This window comes from Pristiophorus japonicus, chromosome 4 (assembly GCF_044704955.1).
Source record: "Pristiophorus japonicus isolate sPriJap1 chromosome 4, sPriJap1.hap1, whole genome shotgun sequence".
NCBI classification, from domain to species: Eukaryota; Metazoa; Chordata; class Chondrichthyes; family Pristiophoridae; genus Pristiophorus; species Pristiophorus japonicus.
Window position 1 is genome coordinate 255,638,053 of NC_091980.1, and position 23,099 is coordinate 255,661,151.

The 23,099-nt window shown below is 41.3% G+C and overlaps 1 protein-coding gene across 8 annotated transcripts in view; it reads left to right on the plus strand.

The window, feature by feature from the left end:
* The window catches only part of eml1 (EMAP like 1), a 315,675-nt gene that overhangs the window by 227,096 nt on the left and 65,480 nt on the right, over positions 1–23,099 (plus strand). For all 8 annotated transcript variants that reach the window (XM_070879355.1, XM_070879349.1, XM_070879351.1 and 5 more), the window contains one exon: positions 10,359–10,488. In XM_070879355.1, coding sequence (XP_070735456.1) covers positions 10,359–10,488 — 130 coding nt within the window. The remainder of the gene's footprint in view (positions 1–10,358; positions 10,489–23,099) is intronic.

Here is a 23,099-nt window from a genome sequence, read left to right on the forward strand (position 1 = left end):
ACGTAATTCTCTTCGACGTCTCGACCAGCTCCTGTGTCATGTAGGCCGACGTCAAGTCCAGTTTGGTGAACGATTTCCCCCCAGCTAGTGTTGCAAACAAGTCATCAGCCTTCGGTAACGGGTACTGATCCTGTTTCGAAACCTTGTTGATCGTAGCCTTGTAGTCTCCACAGATTCTGACTGTGCCATCACTTTTCAGCACAGGAACAATGGAGCTGGCCCATTCATTAAATTCAACCCTTCACGCTGGAGTCTGTCCAGTTCGATTTCGACCTTCTCCCTCATCATATACGGAACTGCCTGAGCTTTATGATGGACGGGTCTTGCATCCGAGTCCACGTGGATCTGCACCTTGGCTCCCGTGAAGTTGCCGATGCCTGGTTCGAGCAGCGAGGGGAACTTGCTTAGTACTTAGGCACATGATTCTTTCTCCGACGACACCGCCTTGATGTCGTTCCAATCGCAGCTGATTTTTTTCAAGCCAGTTCCTGCCGAACAGCATTGGGCCATTGCCTGGGACAATCCATAGTGGTAACTCGTTGAACTGCACCGTCATACGACACTTTAATTGTGACACTGCCAATCACCGTTATGAGTTCTTTGGTGTACGTGCGCAACTTGGCATTGACTGGACTCAGCCTGGGCCTCACAGTCTTATTATCCCACAGCTTGTCGAATGCCCTCTGGCTCATTATCAATTGACTTGCTCCCATGTCCAGTTCCATCGATACCGGCACCCCTTTAAATTTCACGTTGATCATTATCGGTTTACTTTTAGTTAGGAACGAGTACATTCCATACACTTCCTTCTCTGGTATCTCGGATTGTGTATCCGGATCCGCGCTAGTCTGTCCATCATCCTCTATGTTGTGTGTCACAGCACGCTTGCTCATCTGCGGACACTTGCGCTGGAGATGTCCCACTCTCAGACAGCCTTTGCAACTATATTGCTTAAATCGGCACTGCTGGTGCCGGTGATTTTCCCCATAACGCTAACACGGAGAAATCGGATGCAATCCCGCTGGCGGACTTTGGGCAGCCACAGGTTTCGTGTACGCAGTCGGTAGGCCCTTCCATGTCCACTCTGCTGAATGCTGAATCAATCATATTTACAGTACTTGTGAGTTTCGATTTTTCACTGATATCTGCTTTAGACTTCTGTCCGTCGTCATGCATGACTGAGCGATCGTGATGACCCTGTTCAAGTCCAATGTCTCCACTGCCAATAGTTTATGCAGGATTACCTCGTGGTTGATGCTGAGTAGAAAGAAATCCCACAGCATGTCTTCCAACACAGCCCTGAACTTACACGGTCTCGCTCGGCGTCTCAGGTCGGCAACGAATTCCGCCGCATTCTGGCCCTCTGAGCGAACATGCGTGTAAAATCTGTATCTCGAGATGATGATGCCTTCATCTGGCTTAAGGTGGTCCTGTACCAGTGTACACAATTCTTCATACGTCTTCTCTGTTGGACTCACATTATCAGACCATAAATTTTTGGACCGCAAGCCGATCTGCGTCGCCGACCTCCTCCATTTTGTTGGCCATGAAGAACCAGCTCAAATGGCTCACAAAGTCTGCCCAATCTTCTCCTTCCACAAATTGCTCCAACAATCCAATTGTGCTCATTTTTGCATGCAAAGGTTCTTGTTGCCTCGTCGCCAAATGTTGTGTAAGCAATAACTGTTAGACTGAGTACTGTTTAACTCCAAGAGGTATAACCTTGGCTCTGCTTTATTAAGGCCCAAAGTGACTAATATACAAAATGGCTGGCCGTTTATGCTTGGGCTGCACACACGTGTGTGCAGCCCAATGGGCTCCACACACGTGTGTGCAGCCCAATGGGCTCCAACAGTGACGCCATCTAGTGGCTAGTGATCCCAAAAGTACATACATGACAATTATTGTAAATCTTTTTTTGATACAACAACGCAGCATTCAATTCCCTGTTTTGTGGCTGCTATAAGGGAGATATTGCAGTCTCTGTAATCTTCTCCAGTCCCACAACCCCCCGCGATATCTGCGCTCCTATTATTCTGCCCTCCTGAGCATTCCTGTTTATAATTGCTCAACCATTGGTGGCTGTGCCTTTTGTTGCCTAGGCCCCAAGCCCTGGAACTCCCTGCCTAAATTTCTCTGCCTCTCTACTTGTCTTTCCTCCTTCAAGACACTCCTTAAAACATACCTCTTTGACCAAGCTTTTGCTCACCTGCACTAATTTCTACTTCTGCGGCTCGGTGTCAAGTTTTGAGTGCATAATACTCCCGTTTGACTATATTAAAGGTGCTATATAAATACAAGTTGTTGTAAGAGGGGCTTGTGAGATAGGTGGCTGTCTGTGACACTCCACCGCACAATCTCCTCAGAATAACTGCAAGGAAATCGAACCATGTTCCAGACCACAGCTAACCATGACTCTCACTGGATGTGCCGACCCTGTTCTGTATGGTAGCAGCATGAGTCCTTCCAGCAAATAGCACAGTTCTACAACTGGTTCTTTAATGACTCAAACCCTGTAAAGACAGTTCCCCACGGTCATTTCCAAGTAGATGTACCAGAGCCTGCAGCTATGGTTGGTGACAACTTGGTAGGTCCAGCCAATCAGGGCATATTTGCTGTTGATCACAAGCCTGCTTCAATGCAATGCCACTGAAAACACCACACATTGTGATTGCTTCTGAGGCAACATCCAAAAATAAAATTAGTCAGGTATTCATATATCTTAGCAATACCATTGGTTCTGCTCCCCCAGCTTTCTTTGCGAAGAAAAGCCTTCTCATGCGCCAATTTTCTGCCAAAGTAAAGCATATTTACCTCAGTCTGCAGATAAGTGCACCTCTTGGTCAGCCTGACCTGCTTGACATGCCTTTGTTGGTCCTCTCAAGCATCCCAGATACGGGATTCCCATTGCTGCTAGTAATGCTGCTGGGGCAGAAATTCCTTTACAAAAATTGTCTCAAAAGCTCTAAGTGCTAGCAGAGGGAAAAAAAAACATTCAGAAAAAGGATTTAAAAAATGGATGAAATACACTTAATGTTACGGTGTCCTTTTCGTGACCTTTGTTTTACTTACCACTGCCGAGCAACCGTGGCTATCTATTTCATAGAGCTGTGATTTATATCTGACATCTTACATACCAGAATGGCAGAAAATGATATATAGGATGGACAGCCCCCAAGTAAATACTTAAATGAAGTGCTGTTTTTTTGAGGTGGACATTTACTACATCCCTGGTCCCCCAGCCCTTAGAAACTAAATCAGTAGTTGCAATTCCTGCCTCTTTGCTGCTACCTGACTGCCACCACCACAATGGGTCGCTGGCAGTGGAAAGTACAGGCTTTGTTCTTAAAAGTGAGATCATAAAAAAACAAACATATTAAGGTAGAAATTACTGTTGACAGTATAAATCGTGTGAACGCTTACTGCGGATGTATCAAATTCCTCTCCCTGCTATTTTAACAGAGCTGGTAAAATAAACAGGTTAACATTTCTGTTAAAGTAGCAAAGAGAGAAATTTGATGCCATGTATTCTGCTTTCATAAGATAACACCACCGTGGTACTTTTTACTCTGTCATCCTTTAATTTTCCTGCTAAATTTCATAACTTAAAAATGAACGAAGTGCCTTTGTACCACGTGTGCACACAATAAATCATCATGGGCAGTCCCTCGTATCGAGGATGACTTGCTTCCATGCCAAAAAGGGATGAGTTCACAGGTGTTTCAATGAAGGACCTAATATTCCAGGTCCCGAACGACATCTTGAAGGGTAGAAGATGCCTGGGCATGGATTTTTAAAACATGTGGTAGCCGTTGCACACCAGCCAATACACGGGCTTGACAGAGCTAGGTCTTGGTCCAGTAGCAAGGATTAACCAAGATGACTGGAGACCAGCTCTGCTGCACATAGAAACATAGAAACATAGAAAATAGTGCAGGAGTAGACCATTCGGCCCTTCGAGCCTGCACCACCATTCGATAAGATCGTGGCTGATCATTCCCTCAGTACCACTTTCCTGCTTTCTCTCCATACCCCTTGATCCCTTTAGCTGTAAGGGCCATATCTAACTCCCTCTTGAATATATCCAATGAACTGGCATCAACAACTCTCTGCGGCAGGGAATTCCACAGGTTAATAACTCTGAGGGAAGAAGTTTCTCCTCATCGCAATCCTAAATGGCCTACTCCTTATCCTAAGACTGTGTCCCCCAGTTCTGGACTTCCCCAACATCGGGAACAATCTACCCACATCTAACCTGTCCCGTCCCTTCAGAATCTTATATGTTTCTATGAGATCCCCTCTCATCCTTCTAAACTCCAATGTATAAAGGCCCAGTTGATCCAGTCTCTTCTCATATGTCAGTCCGGCCATCCCAGGAATCAGTCTGGTGAACCTTCGCTTCCCTCCCTCAATAGCAAGAACGTCCTTACTCAGATTAGGACACCAAAATTGAACACAATATTCCAGATGAGGCCTCACCAAGGCCCTGTACAACTGCAGTAAGACCTCCCTGCTCCTATACTCAAATCCCCTAGCTATGAAGGTCAACATATCATTTGCCTTCTTTACCGCCTGCTTCACCTGTATGCCAACTTTCAATGACTGATGAACCATGACACCCAGGTCTCGTTGCACCTCCCCTTTTCCTAATCTGCCATCATTCAGATAATATTCTGTCTTCGCGTTTTTGCCCCCAAAGTGGATAACCTCACATTTATCCACATTATACTGCATCTGCCATGCATTTGCCCACTCACCTAACCTGTCCAAGTCACCCTGCAGTCTCTTAGCATCCCCCTCACAGCTCACACCGCCACCCAGTTTAGTGTCATCTGCAAACTTGGAGATATTACACTCAATTTCTTCATCTAAATCATTAATGTATATTGTAAATAGCTGGGGTCCCAGCACTGAGCCCTGCGGCACTCCACTAATCACTGCCTGCCATTCTTAAAAGGACCCGTTTATCCCGACTCTTTGCTTCCTGTCTGCAAACCAGTTCTCTATCCACGTCAGTATATTACCCCCAATACCATGTGCTTTGATTTTGCACACCAATCTCTTGTGTGGGACCTTGTCAAAAGCCTTTTGAAAGTCTAAATACACCACATCCACTGGTTCTCCCTTGTCCACTCTACTAGTTACATCCTCAAAAAATTCCAGAAGATTTGTCAAGCATGATTTCCCCATCAAAAATCCATGCTGACTTGGACCGATCCTGTCACTGCTTTCCAAATGCGCTGCTATTTCATCCTTAATAATTGATTCCAACATTTTCCCCACCACTGATGTCAGGCTAACCAATCTATAATTACCCGCTTTCTCTCTCTCTCCCTTTTTAAAAAGTGGTGTTACATTAGCTACCCTCCAGTCCATAGGAACTGATCCCGAGTCGATAGACTGTTGGAAAATGATCACCAATGCATCCACTATATCTAGGGCCACTTCCTTAAGTACTCTGGGATGCAGACTATCAGGCCCTGGGGATTTATCGGCCTTCAATCCCATCAATTTCCCTAACACAATTTCCCGCCTAATAAGGATATCCTTCAGTTCCTCCTTCTCACGAGACCCTCGGTTCCCTAGTACTTTCGGAAGGTTATTTGTATCTTCCTTCGTGAAGACAGAACCAAAATATTTGTTCAATTGGTCTGCCATTTCTTTGTTCCCCATTATAAATTCACCTGAATCCGACTGCAAGGGACCTACGTTTGTCTTCACTAATCTTTTTATCTTCACATATCTACAGAAGCTATTGCAGTCAGTTTTTATGTTCCCAGCAATCTTTCTCGTACTCTATTTCCCCCTCTTAATTAAACCCTTTGTCCTCCTCTGCTGAATTCTAAATTTCTCCCAGTCCTCAGGTTTGCTGCTTTTTCTAGCCAATTTATATGGCTCCTCCTTGGATTTAACACTATCCTTAATTTCCCTTGTTAGCCACGGTTGAGCCACCTCCTCCGTTTTATTTTTACTCCAGACAGGGATGTACAATTGCTGAAGTTCATCCATGTGATCTTTAAATGTTTGCCATTGCCTATCCACCGTCAACCCTTTAAGTATCATTTGCCAGTCTACTCTAGCCAATTCACACCTCAAACCATCGAAGTCACCTTTCCTTAAGTTCAGGACCCTAGTTTCTGAATTAACTGTGTCACTCTTCATCCTAATAAAGAATTCTACCAAGTTATGATCACTCTTCCCCAAGGGGTCTCGCACAACAAGATTGCTAATTAGGCCTTTCTCATTACACATCACCCAGTCTAGGATGGCCAGCTCCCTGTTTGGTTCCTCGACATATTGGTCGAGAAAACCTTCCCTAATACACTCCAGGAAACAGACCGAGCGTGCACACATATCGCAGCGTGGGCAGGCCCGTGCTTGCACTGGGCCCTCACCTTTTCTGGCCCCGAACTCACGCCTCTCCCGAGTCCCGATTACATCGCTCTACATTCTCTCGCCGCTCCCTCGCCCCGACCTCGCCGATCCTGTTGCACCTGCCCACACTCCAATCACCGACCTGGACCTTGATGACATCCCGCTTCGCTGCTGTCGCCCTCCTGCATCAGCTCGCGCTGTACCTTACAGTGGTACACCGCCACGCTGCTCCAGGGGCCGCCACACTGTCCATGGCCATTGCTCGCCGCTCCTTTTATGGCCCCGACCTGCTGCTGATAGTCTCTCGCAGGCCGGGGTCGCCACACTGCTGCAGGGGCCTCCGTTCGCCGCTCTTTTTAATACTCACAATAAATATATATGGATATACTGACATATATTAAAGTCTTGCATCTTGTGCATGTCATGACATTTCCGACATTAAACAAGGTTTCACACTTTGTTTCCAATGCAAAACAATCTGGAACAAAAACGTGTGAGAAAAGAGAAAGAAAAACAGTAATTTCTCGCTGGATTTCTGAGCTTTGCAAGGACCCAAGGAAATAGAGGCAAATTCTAATCTGCAGGAAACGATTACCTTCTAACAGACCTGAAGATGTATCTAACATGAGTTAGACATCAGAGTATGCCTATTTGCATACCTGTGGCTTCAAAAGTACAGACAAGGTTACATAAAGTTCCATCTTAGAAGCAGAGTAATACATTGCAAAGTACATGGCATAATTCTGTTCTTATATAAGAACATAAGAAATAGGAACAGGAGTAGGCCATACGGCCCCTCGAGGCTGTTCCACCATTCAATAAGATCATGGCTGATCTGATCATGGACTCAGCTCCACTTCCCCGCCGCTCCCCATAACCTCTTATCCCTTTATCGTTTAATAAACTGTCTATTTCTGTCTTAAATTTATTCAATGTCCCAGCTTCCACAGCTCACTGAGGCAGCGAATTCCACAGATTTACAAACCTCAGAGAAGAAATTTCACCTCATCTCTGTTTTAAATGGATGGCCCTTATTCTAAGATCATGCCCTCTAGTTCTAGTCTCCACCATCAGTGGAAACATCCTCTCTGCATCCACCTTGTCAAGCCACCTCATAATCTAATACATTTCGATAAGATTACCTCTTACTGTTCTGAATTCTAATGAGTAGAGGCCCAATCTACTCAACCTTTCCCCATAAGTCAACATAAGTCTTCGGAATCAACCTAGTGAACCTTCTCTGAACTGCCTCCAAAGCAAGTATATCCTTTCATAAATATGGAAACCAAAACTGCACGCAGTATTCCAGATGTGGCCTGTATAGCTGTAGCAAGACTTCCCTGCTTTTATACTCCATCCCCTTTGCAATAAAGGCCAAGATTCCATTGGCCATCCTGATCACTTGCTGTACCTGCATAGTATCCTTTTGTGTTTCATGCACAAGTACTCCCAGGTCCCACTGTACTGCAGCACTTTGCAATCTTTCTCCATTTAAATAATGTGATTTTTTTTCTGCTAAAGTACATGGCCTCACACTTTCCAACATTATACCCCATCTGCCAAATGTTTGCCCACTCACTTAGCCCGTCTATGTCATTTTGCAGATTTTTTGTGTCCTCCTCACACATTACTTTTCCTCCCATCTTTTATCGTCAGCAAACTTGGCTACGTTACACTCAGTCCCTTCTTCCAAGTCGTTAATACAGATTATAAATAGTTGGGGTCCCAGCACTGATCCCTGTGGCAACCCACTAGTTACTGGTTGCCATGCAGAGAATGAACCATTTATCCTGACGCTCTTTTCTGTTAGTTAGCCAATCCTCTATCCATGCTAATATATTACCCCCATCCCCGTGAACTTTTATCTTGTGCAGTAACCTTTTGTGTGGCACCTTGTCAAATGCCTTCTGGAAGTCCAAATACACTATATCCACTGGTTCCCCTTTATCCACCCTGTTCGTTACATCCTCAAAGAACTCCAGCAAATTTATCAAACATGACTTCCCCTTCATAAATCCATGCTGACTCTGCCTGACCGAATTTTGCTTTTCCAAATGTCCTGCTACTACTTCTTTAATAATGGACTCCAACATTTTCCCAACCACAGATGTTAGGCTAACTGGTTTACAGTTTCCTACTTTTTGTCTGCCTCCTTTTTTAAATAGGGGTGTTACATTTGCAGTTTTCCAATCTGCTGGGACCTCCCCAGAATCCAGGGAATTTTGGTAAATTACAACCAATGCATCCACAATCCCTGCCGCTACTTCTCTTAAGACCGTAGGATGCAAGCCATCAGGTCTAGGGGATTTATCTGCCTTTAGTCCCATTATCTTACTGAGTACCACCTCCTTAGTGATTGTGATTGTGTTAAGTTCCTCCCCCCCCTATAGCCCCTTGACTATCCACTGTTGGAATATTATTAGTGTCCTCTGCAGTAAAAACTGATACAAAGTTCTTATTCTTATCTGGCTTACCATGCACAATGCATTTGGAGATTCTCCACAAATCATTATTAATTTAGAGAGTTGACCCTTGCCCATTCAACTCACTTTTTTTCATTCAGTCATCAAAAGTATTAACCCAAGTTCTGCACACTTACAAAGGCTTAATAATTGTCTTGAACAGCCAAAGTGATTCAGCAGACCATTTTCTATATAGTTTAAGAATTACACCACTATACCTAGTTTTTTACAAGTATATATTACAAATGAGTCTGCCTTTGCTATTGTTTAAGGAAAAATTTCAAAGCAGGTTTGCCAATGGTAGAAGAAAAGGCATAAAGGAAAAATCCAATTTCTCTTAACTCTATATTTGCTACCATTGCTAACAAATATTGAAAAATTATCATGGTTGGAATGAACTGCATGTAAGCCTGTTTCTTAAAGGTTTTATAGGGCGATTGTTTTTACTGGTCCTGTTGAGGCTGCTAATGTTACTGGACAGGATGTTTGGAATATGTTTCATCCATATGGGGTATCCATGCTGCACAAGCTTGGTTTAGAACTTGAGTTTTACCTAAACTGCTGACTTAATTTTGTCCGTTTCATGCATCATCCAATGATATTAATGCAAGCCCTGATGTTATCACTCCTGATTCAGAAATAACTCATTTACAGTATCTTCTGCTATTTTGTAGAACTTATCCTTACTTAATTGTTGAACTAAAGCTGAATTCTGACCAATATGTCCATCTAGTCATCTTGGTTCTTCATGACTATCTCAGCAATGTGTGTTTCTTGAATGTTATCTAAAACCTGAGAAAAATTAATTAATAACTTTTACCTTGAAATAATGCAATAATGCTCACAGCTCAGACAATCACCACTTTAGATTTCTCAATCTTTCCATGGTAAATGAGAAAAGTAAAGCAATGTGTAATCTTGGGTTAAATACTTGCTTGTTTGTGTTTCTTTTAGGAGAAATAAACCACAACGTCAAGAAATTTAGATTAATATTTAGAAAGTATTACTTTTATTATGATTTTGCTTGAAAGTAAGAACATAGAACATCAAAGAACATTTTTTTGTGGTAACTCTCCTTCCTTTGCTCATGAACTTTTAAGAAAGTGAGCTCTGAAATTACACTCTGGGATAATAATAGGTATGAAAGCTTACAAGTGCTTAAAGCGTCCATCTCAAATTCCAGTCTCTATTATATTGGCAATGACATTATCCCATTTATTTTAAAGTGGGTATTGCCTCCACTAAAATAGCGGAGAGAGGAATTTCACCCAAGCAAATTAAGCATTTGCATTGGTTATCCCTCCACTTAATTTCAAGGCTGTATGTTTTTGTAAAACAGAACCAACAGTTTCGAACAATATAGCAAAGTAACTTTCCTACTCAGAGTATTAATCACCTAAATAAAAGCAGATGAAAAAGTTACAAGCCTTGCATTCTGGAGATTTGATTTCATTTACTACAAAAACATGAGAAATGTTTACTCTATAGACGGTAGTAATATGTTGTTTGCTTGCTTTGCAGCAAGACCCTTAGTGCAAGCCCTGCCATTAAGGCCTACAGTTAACAATGGAACTGTACTACCAAAGAAGGGAAGTGGCTCTCTGCCATCTCCATCTGGAGTCAGGAAGGATATGTCACCAGCAACCAAAAGGTGAGAATGGAATCAGGCAAAAAAGCAGCAGGTACTATTCATCATTTTTATTATATCCCTCAGATACCTTCATAATACTCCTATGTCCTAATCCACTTTTCCATGTGCCAAAAGCATCCCTTTATATCCCTAAGGACACAAGCATTATACCTACTATATCATTAATATTTAGAAAGTATTACTTTTATTATGATTTTGCTTGAAAGTAAGAACATAGAACATTAACAATACCCTGTTATGCCAGATTATATGACCTAATATGTCCCATTATGTATTATACATTCTATCATATTGCATAACTCTTGATATATACTTTGTCATATTTAGTTTTAAGCTTGATTTAGTTTGCTTTAGGTTTATTCTAGGGATTCTTTCTGTCATTATCGAATTCAGTGCAAAGTAACGAAGACCATGCCTGACCAATTCGTTTGAGGAAGTGACTGAATAAAGCTCTATGATGTGGTTACCTTAACTTCCAAAAAGTATTTGATTAAAGTTCGGCATGAAAGATTACTAGTTAACACGTGGGGATTCAGAATAAAATTTGGGAATGAATAAGAAATTGGCTTAAGAGCAGAAAACATTCCAGGAGTTATGTCGGGGTGGGGGGAGGTACTGATTGGGTGACCCTGGATCAGGGTTGGAGCCCTATTGTTTCTAATTTACATTCATTATTTGTATTCAGAAAATTAAATAAAAATAGGTGAAATCATTAGATGATACCAAATTAGGAGGGGCAGTTCTGCACCGGGAGCGCGAAAGATGCAAATTTACCCCAATTAGATGCTTGAATTGTAAAGTCTTACTGGGAGGTTGAACCAAATGGCTTTCCTTAGTTTTATTTATCTTATGGCTTGTATCACCAAATTAAGCAAAGATATTAACCATAATGTATATACTTCTCAACTGATAAGCTCCAACATCCAGGCACCTATAGCCACCGGATTTTAATCGAATATTTTTTCCTTCTATTTTTGTCCTCTCCACTCCTGAAGGTATTGACTCTTTACTGGATTATGACTCCACATGCAACAGATCCTTGCTCATTATTATCGATGTGTCAGTAGGTTATTTGATCATGGGGTATCACAGCCTAGTCCAAACATGGCCTTAGATGATCATACATATGCACTTTCAATTGCTGGTTAGCAATCAGGAGCAGGATTCCTGGCCAATTGCCCCCTCGCTAACTAGGATTCTGAGCGCAATGATTGCACTGTAACCCCCACCCAGCTTAGGCTGGAGAACTCAGCACAGCTTGATGACCAAACCGAGGATATTCTTGGTTTGTATCGATCAGCTACTCACTGAATTAACCCACTGAACTGTTAGGGGAGTTTTATCAAAGTTGTATAGTATCACAAACAAATCCTGTTGGAATTCCGAGAACAAGATGTGGGGACTTTAGTGAAATAGGATTCTGTAATGATTTAAAAATCTTATATAATTTCTTTAAGGGAAACTATTGTCGACACAGGAGAATTTCAGTTCTTGGAATAAGATTAATTAAGTTTCTCTGCATTTGGGTCTTTGTATAAATAAGGTTTGACTTTTATTTGAAAAGATATTTTAATAATTGAACACAAGACTAAGTTGCCTTCATTCTTTCTCTGATTTGATCTGCTCATTCTCTCTTGCTGGCCTCTCTGCTGGTGACAAACCAAAGGCGTTTCCCAAACTGGGCGTGCAGGAATGAGATCAAGCAGTGATTACAGAACAGCATAACCCATTTTTCCACATCAATGGATTAGATTTTTGTAGGAAAGCTGTTTGAAGCAATCAGCTGCTTCCCAAGGTTTGCATGTGTGTAGAGGTGGCTTGAGAGAAAATATTGTAGCCCATGGTGTAAACCCACAACTTTAGTAAACATGGATAGTTGGGTAAATGTTTTTCAGATTAATTCTGTATCACAATTTAATATCTATAATTAAAGTTTGCTGCAAACATAATGGTCACTGGGGGAATAGGTCTATTACACACATGCAGTGAGGACAGTCAGAACATGGGTGAGATTGCTTGGATTCTGACAGCACTCAATACAGGTGTATTTTTGGTTGAGTAAATCAATGAAAGATGGATTTGTTTCCAAAGAACAGTATGCTCATATTTGTACAATTGTCAGTTTTTAATTTGCTTATTTGAACCATGGACCAATGATGAACTTAGCTATTTCATACGGTAACAGAGGAATGAATGTATTGTTAAGGCCTCCAGTGTGACTGTGAGATTATACAACTTCGATTAACTCAGCCAATGATGCAATCTTTTCGATCAGGTTTATTTTTCTGTTGGAAAACATCTCAGAAATACAACCTGTATCAGCTGTACTTTCTGTCTCTTCACTGACCTTTCCACGAGTGAGTTATAATAGTTTTATATGAAATTATTTGTTTTATAGCTTAAAGTTTTCATAAATTAACATTAAAGGATTCATATTTTAGCTTCATTTTTTATTTCAGCTGTTAGTAATGACTACAGTTTTGGCATCTTTCCCAGGAAGAGTCTTCCTTTAATTTACATGGATAAATTTATTCCCAGCTGATTTGGACAGTGGGTAGTATTTTAATGACTTTATGATTATGTATGCAGAATAGCTTTGCTTGAATAATTGAGTTACTTTGAAAAAGATTACACAAACCGAAGGATGTCAAAATGACCCAGCACATCCATACATAACAGCAAATGCAGCAAGGACATACTATTATTAGCCACAGTTCTTAAGTAATTTTAAAGTACTGTTAATCACGACACAAAGGTCATTTTTAAAATCAGAATAAGCTGCTCAATAGATAAAACTCTTTTTCATTAACAACTGGTGGAACAGGATTAAAAGGCAAGTGCTGTCCCAGGTGGTCAAATTAATATTGTATTGATTAGCTGGAGTAGCACAAAGCTGGGATCCTACAAAGATTGCTTTTAGTTTAACCTCCTTAGTGGCTAGTGTGTTCTAAATTGCTAGTCGAGATAATGTGGCTGAGCATATAATTTAAGAGTCATCATTAAGGGAAATCTTCCTTCAGCTAATTAGATGGAATTGTTAAATAAATACATTTTTGAGCATCATTAATGGTCTTTCAGATGGGGCCTCCACTGTCTCTGACTTTTGCATTTAAAATGAGAACTCCTGCTATTTTTCAGGTGTTTTTATTTTTTAACATGAAGAAATTTGTAAGAAATAATGGTTAACCTCCCTCATCAATGGATCCAGGGGTTCCTCTGTGTATGCACAAAGTGACTGATTTGCATTTTTGTGACAGAAACAAAATGTTACTTTTGCCCCCAATTTTGATTTTGTTGCAGTGAGCGGGTGGCAAGGGTGACACAGTGTTTTGATATAAACATAATAACATGGAAGAGGAGTAGGCCATCTAGCCCCTCGAGCCTGCTCTGCCACTCAACAAGATCATGGCTGATCTGGCCGTGGACTCAGCTCCACTTACCCGCCTGCTCCCCACAACCCTTAATTCCCTTATTGGTTAAAAATCTATCTATCTGTGACTTGAATACATTCAATGAGCTAGCCTCAACTGCTTCCTTGGACAGAGAATTCCACAGATTCACAACCCTCTGGGAGAAGAAATTCCTTCTCAACTCGGTTTTAAATTGGCTCCCCCGTATTTTGAGGCTGTGCCCCCTAGTTCTAGTCTCCCCGACCAGTGGAAACAACCTCTCTGCCTCTGTCTTGTCTATCCCTTTCATTATTTTAAACGTTTCTATAAGATCACCCCTCATCCTTCTGAACTCCAACGAGTAAAGACCCAGTCTACTCAATCTATCATCATAAGGTAACCCCCTCATCTCCGGAATCAGCCGAGTGAATCGTCTCTGTACGCACTCCAAAGCCAGTATATCCTTCCTTAAGTAAGGTGACCAAAACTGCACGCAGTACTCCAGGTGCGGCCTCACCAATACCCTGTACAATTGCAGCAGGACCTCCCTGCTTTTGTACTCCATCCCTCTCGCAATGAAGGCCAACATTCCATTCGCCTTCCTGATTACCTGCTGCACCTGCAAACTAACTTTTTGGGATTCATGCACAAGGACCCCCAGGTCCCTCTGCACTGCAGCATGTTGTAATTTCTCCCCATTCAAATAATATTCCCTTTTACTGTTTTTTTTCCCCCCAAGGTGGATGACCTCACATTTTCCGACATTGTATTCCATCTGCCAAACCTTAGCCCATTCGCTTAACCTATCTAAATCTCTTTGCAGCCTCTCTGTGTCCTCTACACAACCCGCTTTCCCACTAATCTTTGTGTCTTCTTCAAGTTTTGTTACACTACACTCTGTCCCCACTTCCCGGTCATCTATGTATATTGTAAACAGTTGTGGTCCCAGCACCGATCCCTGTGGCACACCACTAACCACCGATTTCCAACCCGAAAAGGACCCATTTATCCTGACTCTCTACTTTCTGTTAGCCAGCCAATTCTCGACCAATGCTAATACATTTCCTCTGACTCCGCGTACCTTTATCTTCTGCAGTAACCTTTTGTGTGGCACTTTATCGAATGCCTTTTGGAAATCTAAATACACCACATCCATCGGTACACCTCTATCCATCATGCTCGTTATATCCTCAAAGAATTCCAGTAAATTAATTAAACATGATTTCCCCTTCATGAATCCATGTTGCGTCTGCTTGATTGCACTATTCCTATCTAGATGTCCCGCTATTTCTTCCTTAATGATCGCTTCAAGCATTTTCCCCACTACAGATGTTAAACTAACCGGCCTATAGTTACCTGCCTTTTGTCTGCCCCCTTTTTAAAACAGAGGCGTTACATTAGTTGCTTTCCAATTCGCTGGTACCGCCCCAGAGTCCAGAGAATTTTGGTAGATTATAACGAATGCATCTGCTATAACTTCCGCCATCTCTTTTAATACCCTGGGATGCATTTCATCAGGACCAGGGGACTTGTCTACCTTGAGTCCCATTAGCCTGTCCAGCACTACCTCCCTAGTGATAGTGATTGTCTCAAGCTCCTCCATTCCCACATTCCCGTGGCATGTGAAGACCAAAGCAAAAGCCATTTCCACATTTCCCATTATTAAATCCCCCTTCTCATCTTCTAAGGGATCAACATTTACTTTAGTCACTCTATTCCGTTTTATATATCGGTAAAAGCTTTTACTATCTGTTTTTATGTTTTGCGCAAGTTTACTTTCCTAATCTATCTTTCCTTTCTTTATTACTTTCTTAGTGATTTCTTTGCTGTCGTTTAAAATTTTCCCAATCTTCTAGTTTCCCACTAACCTTGGCCACCTTATACGCATTGGTTTTTAATTTGATACTCTCCTTTATTTCCTTGGTTATCCACGGCTGGTTATCCCTTCTCTTACCGCCCTTCTTTTTCACTGGAATATATTTTTGTTGAGCACTATGAAAGAGCTCCTTAAAAGTCCTCCACTGTTCCTCAATTGTGCCACCGTTTAATCTGTGTTCCCGGTCTACTTTAGCTAACTCTGCCCTTATCCCACTATAGTCCCCTTTGTTTAAGCATAGTACGCTCATTTGAGACACTACTTCCTCACCCTCAATCTGTATTACAAATTCAACCTTACTGTGATCACTCATTCCGAGAGGATCTTTTACTAGGAGATTGTTTATTATTCCTGTCTCATTACACAGGACCAGATCTAAGATAGCTTGCTCCCTTGTAGGTTCTGTAACATACTGTTCTAAGAAACAATCCCGTATGCATTCTATGAATTCCTCCTCCAGGCTACCCCGTGCGATTTGATTTGACCAATCGATATGTAGGTTAAAATCCCCCATGATTACTGCTGTTCCTTTTTCCACATGTCTCTATTATTCCCTTGATTATTGTCCGCGATAATCCCTTAGAAGATGAGAAGGGATATTTAATAATGGGAAATGTGGAAATGGCTGAGACCTTAAACAATTATTTTGCTTCAGTCTTCACAGTGGAAGACACAAAAACCATGCCAAAAATTGCTGGTCACGGGAATGTGGGAATGAAGGATCTTGAGACAATCACTATCACTAGGGAGGTAGTGCTGGACAGGCTAATGGGACTCAAGGTAGACAAGTCCCCTGGTCCTGATGAAATGTCCCAGGGTATTAAATGAGATGGCGGAAGTTATAGCAGATGCATTCGTTATAATCTACCTGTGATGGCTGTGCATTTCATTTCTCCTCATAGCAAGTCCCTGATCTTGACTGCACTGACCGGGATGGGTTGGAGGGGCACATGATCCAGCCTATGTCATTCCCAATAGCAAAACATGGAAAAATGGTGAGCAAGTCACCGTAAGCACATGCCAAACTAGACACCGACTCTTCAGCAACATAGGCAGTTGTTTTTTTTGTTGCCTATGTATTATTATTACATTTTTACTTTTAAATCCCGCTTGTTCTTGTCCATATGGTCCATACAGATGGGTAACAGGCTTGAGCTTTGGTGGTACTCCTTGGCCAGAGGTAACACTGAAAGGTATGTCTTCTTGATGCCAGAGGCTAAGTGAGATATTGCTATTGTTACTTCCATTCTGTTGCAACAGGCTCAGAGTGCAAAGCTAATCCTCTATAGTGGCAAAAGGGCCTCACACATGTGCAATAAATACTTTTGTATCCTTGTTGTGCAGTATTTTGTGTGTGTGTGTGCTCGCTGGTGACTAGACCCAGAATTTTACTATTACCTTCCCTGTAATTTCTAGTTATAAATCTACAAAAAAAAAATTGGCTTGAATTGCTAAGGATTAAATAGTTGAACCCCAAGTGCAGCAGATAAATGCTTCATGCTGAACATATATAAATCACTGGTTAGACCTTAACTGGAGTATTGTATCCAATTCTGGGACCACACTTCAGGAAAGATGTCAAAGCCTTGGAGACGGTGCAGAGGAGATTCACCAGAATGATACCAGGAATGAGGGTACCAGGGATGAGGGAATTTAGTTGCATGGAGAGACAAGGGAAGCTGAGATTGTTCTCCTTAGAGCAGAGAAGGGTATGGGCAAATTTAATAGAGATATGCAAAATTGTTTTTTTTTTTATAGAATAAATAAGCAGAAACTTTTTCCATGACAAAAGGGTCGATAACCAGAGGACATAAATTTAAGATAATTTGCAAAAGAACCTGAAGGGAGATGAGGAGCACTTTTTTTTAACACAGCGAGTTGTTATGATCTGGAATACACTGCCTGAAAAATTGGTATTAGTAGATTCAATAGTACATTTCAAAAGGAAATTGGATATATACTTGAAAATGGAACATTTGCAGGGCAATGGGGAAAAAGCATGAAGGAGTGGGACTAATTGGATAGCTCTTTTAAAGAGCCGGCACAGACAGGATGGACTGAATGGTCTCCTTCTGTGAATGATTCTATGATTTAGACTTTCTGTAGAATCAATTTTATTTTCCCACAGGATTCCAAGAGCCCTGGTTAGAACAGCACAAAATGCCTGTCTCACAGCAGCCACTGTGTATAATCCCGTTGTCAATGGACATGCATGTTAATGGAGGTGACACATTTATTAACATTACTGTTGGAGTTTTTTAATAGCCCAGTTGGAGTTTTTAAATCCACATGGTATTGTAATATATCACTGAGAATGTTTATATTTCACTAGAATAAGGCTAGTGAATTGAATTGTCAACTTTTCCTTTACTGCCATCCTCGTCTAACATTTACTGTCAATTGTTTTCAACTACAGTGTGTTTTCATCAGATTTTCTGCCTTCTTGTCTTCTGCATGACATTCATTGTTCTTCTCTTTCCATATTGCATCTCATTTCTGGATGTAGGTTGCAAGGGTGTCTGACTAGTATGTCTAAACTGAATAAAACTGCTAAAAGGTGAGGTTACCTCGGAATCAGTTGAAATGGAAAGTTTGTACAGTGCACTCTGATAATGCACATATCTCTTTTTCCACATTTCTCGACATCCTTATCTGGGTACAAGCAGAGTATCTATAAATGCAGCAATTACATTTAGAAAAAAAGGGTACTTTTCACTGCAGCTGGATTAACCTAAAGAATTTGAATGGATTGAATAATGAGGTGTTAAACTGAGCTGTATGAGTAACCATTGACATTTGGCAGGTTGGCAATGTTAATTGTCAATCTGTTATTATATGTTGAACAGGACTGGAGTGAAAACATGGCATCACACATGCAATACCCTCAAATAGCATCTTTCCATAGCAGCAGCACATTCCACTGGAGGGGAGCATTTATTGTGCACACCTGTTTTACCTTAACCTGAGATTTATGGTTTAGATCATTACACAGCATCCCAATATGGGTCCCGGTGATAAATCCAAAGGATTCCTCTTATATTGGTGGCAGTTGTCTATTTTTAGCTGGATTTATTTGGTTAAACTAGATCTTATATATTTATGAGTATTATTTTCTCTCTTTAGGCTATAGAACGACACAGAAATCAATACTTATTTCCACCCATGCACAGTGATTCAGAATATAATTCACAGTTAAAGCTGTGCTTTGTTCAATATTATTTGACACCATTAAATGACAAAGTAATGTGTTATTCCTGCGCAATGAAAATTAGCACAATGTACTCCCAGAAGTAGAAATTAAGTGTTCTGTAGATACAGACTCGACATACAAGTGATCAGAGAGATTTCGATTAAAAAGGGTTTGTGCAGAAGACCATGGATTGCTTTACGTTTACACATGAACACTCAATTCCTCTGATCAGGAATGCATCTGCTACTGGTTCTACTCTGCTTCTTTTTCCATTAGTTTGGATAATCCCATTCCTGGAAGCTGTAGTATGTCCGAAATGGTACAAAAGTACAACTCTCAGAAGTTTAAAGCTACAATACAATGACTGGAAGTTTTACTGAATGCAATTCTGGGTTTCCAATGGAACCTTTTTCCCTTTTTGTTTTACTGCCTGTTCCATCACTGGCTACAGGTCAGCACGAACACGATGGGCTGAATGGCCTCCTTCTGTGCTGTAAATTTATATGATTCTATACAAGGTATTTTTGATGAGAGCAGATCTCAGGAAAATGAATTCAACACAGGTTTACATTTTTCATCGGTGTACCACAGTAGCTGGTATTAGAGATGCAATAAATGACTTGATTATACATGGCAGCTGACACAATAGAAATGAAGAAACTGCATTGTACACTGAATGAACTTAATCATCATTTCATGCTCTTTAGACACTCCAGAAAAATCTCTCAGGTTCTTGGGTTAATAATTTTAAGAATTTTAAGTAACAAGTATAGCAACTAAAAGTGCATAAGTTTATTATTCCAATATCCATTAAAACCAGCGGGATAATAATCTTCAAACTTCATCTGTGTAGTGATTAGAAAGCCGTGTGCAACAAGCTCGTAATATTCTCCCTAATGCACCACAGGACTCCATGCTAGAGTAAAATGTTCTTTATAAGTGAGGTACAATAACCTGTCTCATAAAGTGCACCATCCCATTTCCTTCCAATACTCTGTTCGTTTCAGTAATTGTGATTAGTTTTGTTGTTTGGGTAGTTTTGGTGGGTTTTGTGGGAGGCATGGGACATGTGGTGCAGGATGTAATGGAGGGCATTTTGTGCTATAAGTGATAAAATAAAGTGTGTAATGGCTATTGTCAGGCTGCAATAGATGTAGTGATGTGATGCTATATATTTTTTATTGTTTTCATGACTTGAGAAGTGAACTGATAGTCCATTGCACAATGTTACCACACTGGAATATTACAATTTCTTCTCATCCCACTGACCGATGCAGAAACCAAATGTCTAAACAACTTTTCTTAAACCCGATATTTATTTTATTTTTTATTTACAAAGTTTATTTTTCAATTTCCAGTAATTCCCATTTTTCTTCAAGAGACCAACACTATCTTGGAGTACTGTGTGCAGTTCTGGCCGCCTATATAGAAGCATTGGAGAGGATGCAGAGAAGATTTACAAGGATTATACTAGAACTGCGAGGGTGTACATAAGGAAAGGATGAATAGGTTGGGATAAAAACAGAAAATGCTGGAAATCTCAGCAGGTCAGGCAGCATCTGTGGAGAGGAAACAGAGTTAACGCTTCAGAACTTCTGACAACTTCTGTCATCGACCCGAATCGTTAATTCTGCTTCCTCTCCACAGATGCTGTCTGACCTGCTGAGATTTCCAGCATTTTCTGTTTTTATTCCAGATTCCAGCATCCGCAGTATTTTGCTTTTGTATCAATGAATCGGCTGGGTCTCTTTTCTAAAGTAAAGAAAAGGTTGATGGGTGATCTAATAGAGGTCTTTAAAAATATGAAAAGTTTTGTTAGAGTAGAAAAGAGTAGTGTTTTCACTTGTGAGGAAGAGCATAACTAGAGGCCATCAATACAAGATCGTCACCAATATAAACTAGTCGCCAAGAAATCAAATAGGGAATTCAGAAGAAACTTCTTTACCCAAAGAGTGGTGAGAATGTGGAACTCACTGCCACAGGGAGAAGATGAGGTGAATAGTAAAGATGCATTTAAGGGGAAGCTGGATAAGCATATGAAAGTGAAGGGAATAGAGAGTTATACTGAAAGTTAGATGAGGAATGATGGGAGGAAACTCAAGTGGCGTATAAACGCCGACATGGACTGGTTGGGCTGAATGGCCTGTTTATGTGCTGCATATTCTATGTAATTCTATGAAACTGCATTAATTTATAGACCCGTTAACAAAACTTGGTGACATAATTTTTCCACTTTTTATTTTTCAACATCTTTATGTTTCTCAAGGCTGTGAGATGCTATTTTTCACTTTTTGTCCTCAGTGTGGGCATCAAGTCTGGCGCTGCATATTTCAAATACAAAGTAAGCACGCTCCTTTCTACCCCCCAAAATATTTTATAAACCTAGACCCAGATGACTGCCTGTACTGGTCCATGATAACATTCCCATTGCTAAATCTCTTATGGCCTCTTTGAGCAAGATTGCCAGTCTAGTGTGATTCAGTAATGAAGTGTAACCTGTTCTGTGCTTTAGACTTGTGTCACTTAGGTCCTTTAGCAAGAGTATCCAAACTCATTCCACCAATGCCTCAAATTTAACATTTTCATCCTTGTATTCAAAACCCCCCATGACTTCATAGCTCCCTATCTCTGTTACCTCTACCAGCCCTGCAACCCTCTGAGAAATCTGCTTTCCTCCAATTCTGGTGTCTTGTGTATACCCCACTTCCTTCAGCTGTCTAAGCCCTAAGCTCTGGAATGCTCTCCTCAAACGTCTTTGCCTTTCCACCTCTCTCCGCCTTCTTAAAACTTACCTCCTTGACCAAGCATTTGGTCGCTGTTCTAATGTCTCTTTCTTTGACAGTGTGAATTTTTTCTGATTACACTCCAGTGAAGGTGCTATATAAATGCAAATTGATGTTGTTGAGGACCTTTACAAAGACTGCTTTCATTCTGTTAGTCTGGGCTGGATTTAAACCAGGCTAACCAGAAATGAAAGGACAATCTTGTAATCAAAACTGCCACCAAGCTCATGGTCTACAGGACTGTGCTAATACCTGCCCTCCTGTATGGCTCAGAAACATGGACCATGTACAGTAGACACCTCAAGTTGCTGGAGAAATATCACCAATGATGTCTCCGCAAGATCCTACAAATCCCCTGGGAGGGCAAGCGCATCAACATCAGGCTATCATCCCCAGCATTGAAGCACTGACCACACTCGATCAGCACCGCTGGGCAGGCCACATAGTTCGCATGCCAGACACAAGACAAAGCAAGCGCTCTACTCGGAGCTCCTTCATGGCAAACAAGCCAAAGGTGGGCAGTGGAAACGCTACAAGGACAGCCTCAAAGCCTCCCTGATAAAGTGCAACATCCTCACTGACACCTGGGAATCCCTGGCCCTAAGTGGAGGAAGTGCATCCGAGAGGGCGCTGAGCACCTTGAGTCTCAATGCCGAGAGCATGCAGAAATCAAGCGCAGGCAACAGAAAGAGCGTGCGGCAAACCAGTCCCAACCAACCCCTCCCCTCAACTATTATCTATCCCACCTGTGACAGAGTCTGTGGCTCTCGTATTGGACTGTTCAGCCACCAAAGAACTCACTTCAGGAGTGGAAGCAAGTCTTCCTCAATTCTGAAGATCTGCCTATGATGATGATGATGATGATTGTTCTTTCACATTTTTTTTTATCTCAACTACTTTACATTCAACAAAGAATGAATTAAGGGTGGTAAAATTGCGACAGGAGCAAAGATTTTACATGGCAGAGCTCGAATAAAGGGTTCTCTCCCAGTGCACACATGGTTCTGTGATGTGTTAGAGGTACACTGATGATCTTTTTCTCATTTGGACAGCTAGTGAAGAAAAATGACATGTACTTTGTCATTGTCTTTTGCAACTTCCATGCTAATAACAAGCTAAGAATGGAAAACACAATAGAAAACATTGTGAGTTTCTCAACATCAATATGATCAGGAAAGAAGGAAAGATTAGAACCAATGTTCACATAAAACTCAAAAGCCCACGTCAGCTGCTGAGATAATTCCAGGTGAGACACATAAAAAAGGCCAGAATTCCAAGAAATCCATACATCTGCAGAGAATGTGCTGTGCAAAGAAACACCAAGGGTTCATCCAATTGGGTCAGCTGCACACATTATTCTGTGTTAGTAGAGG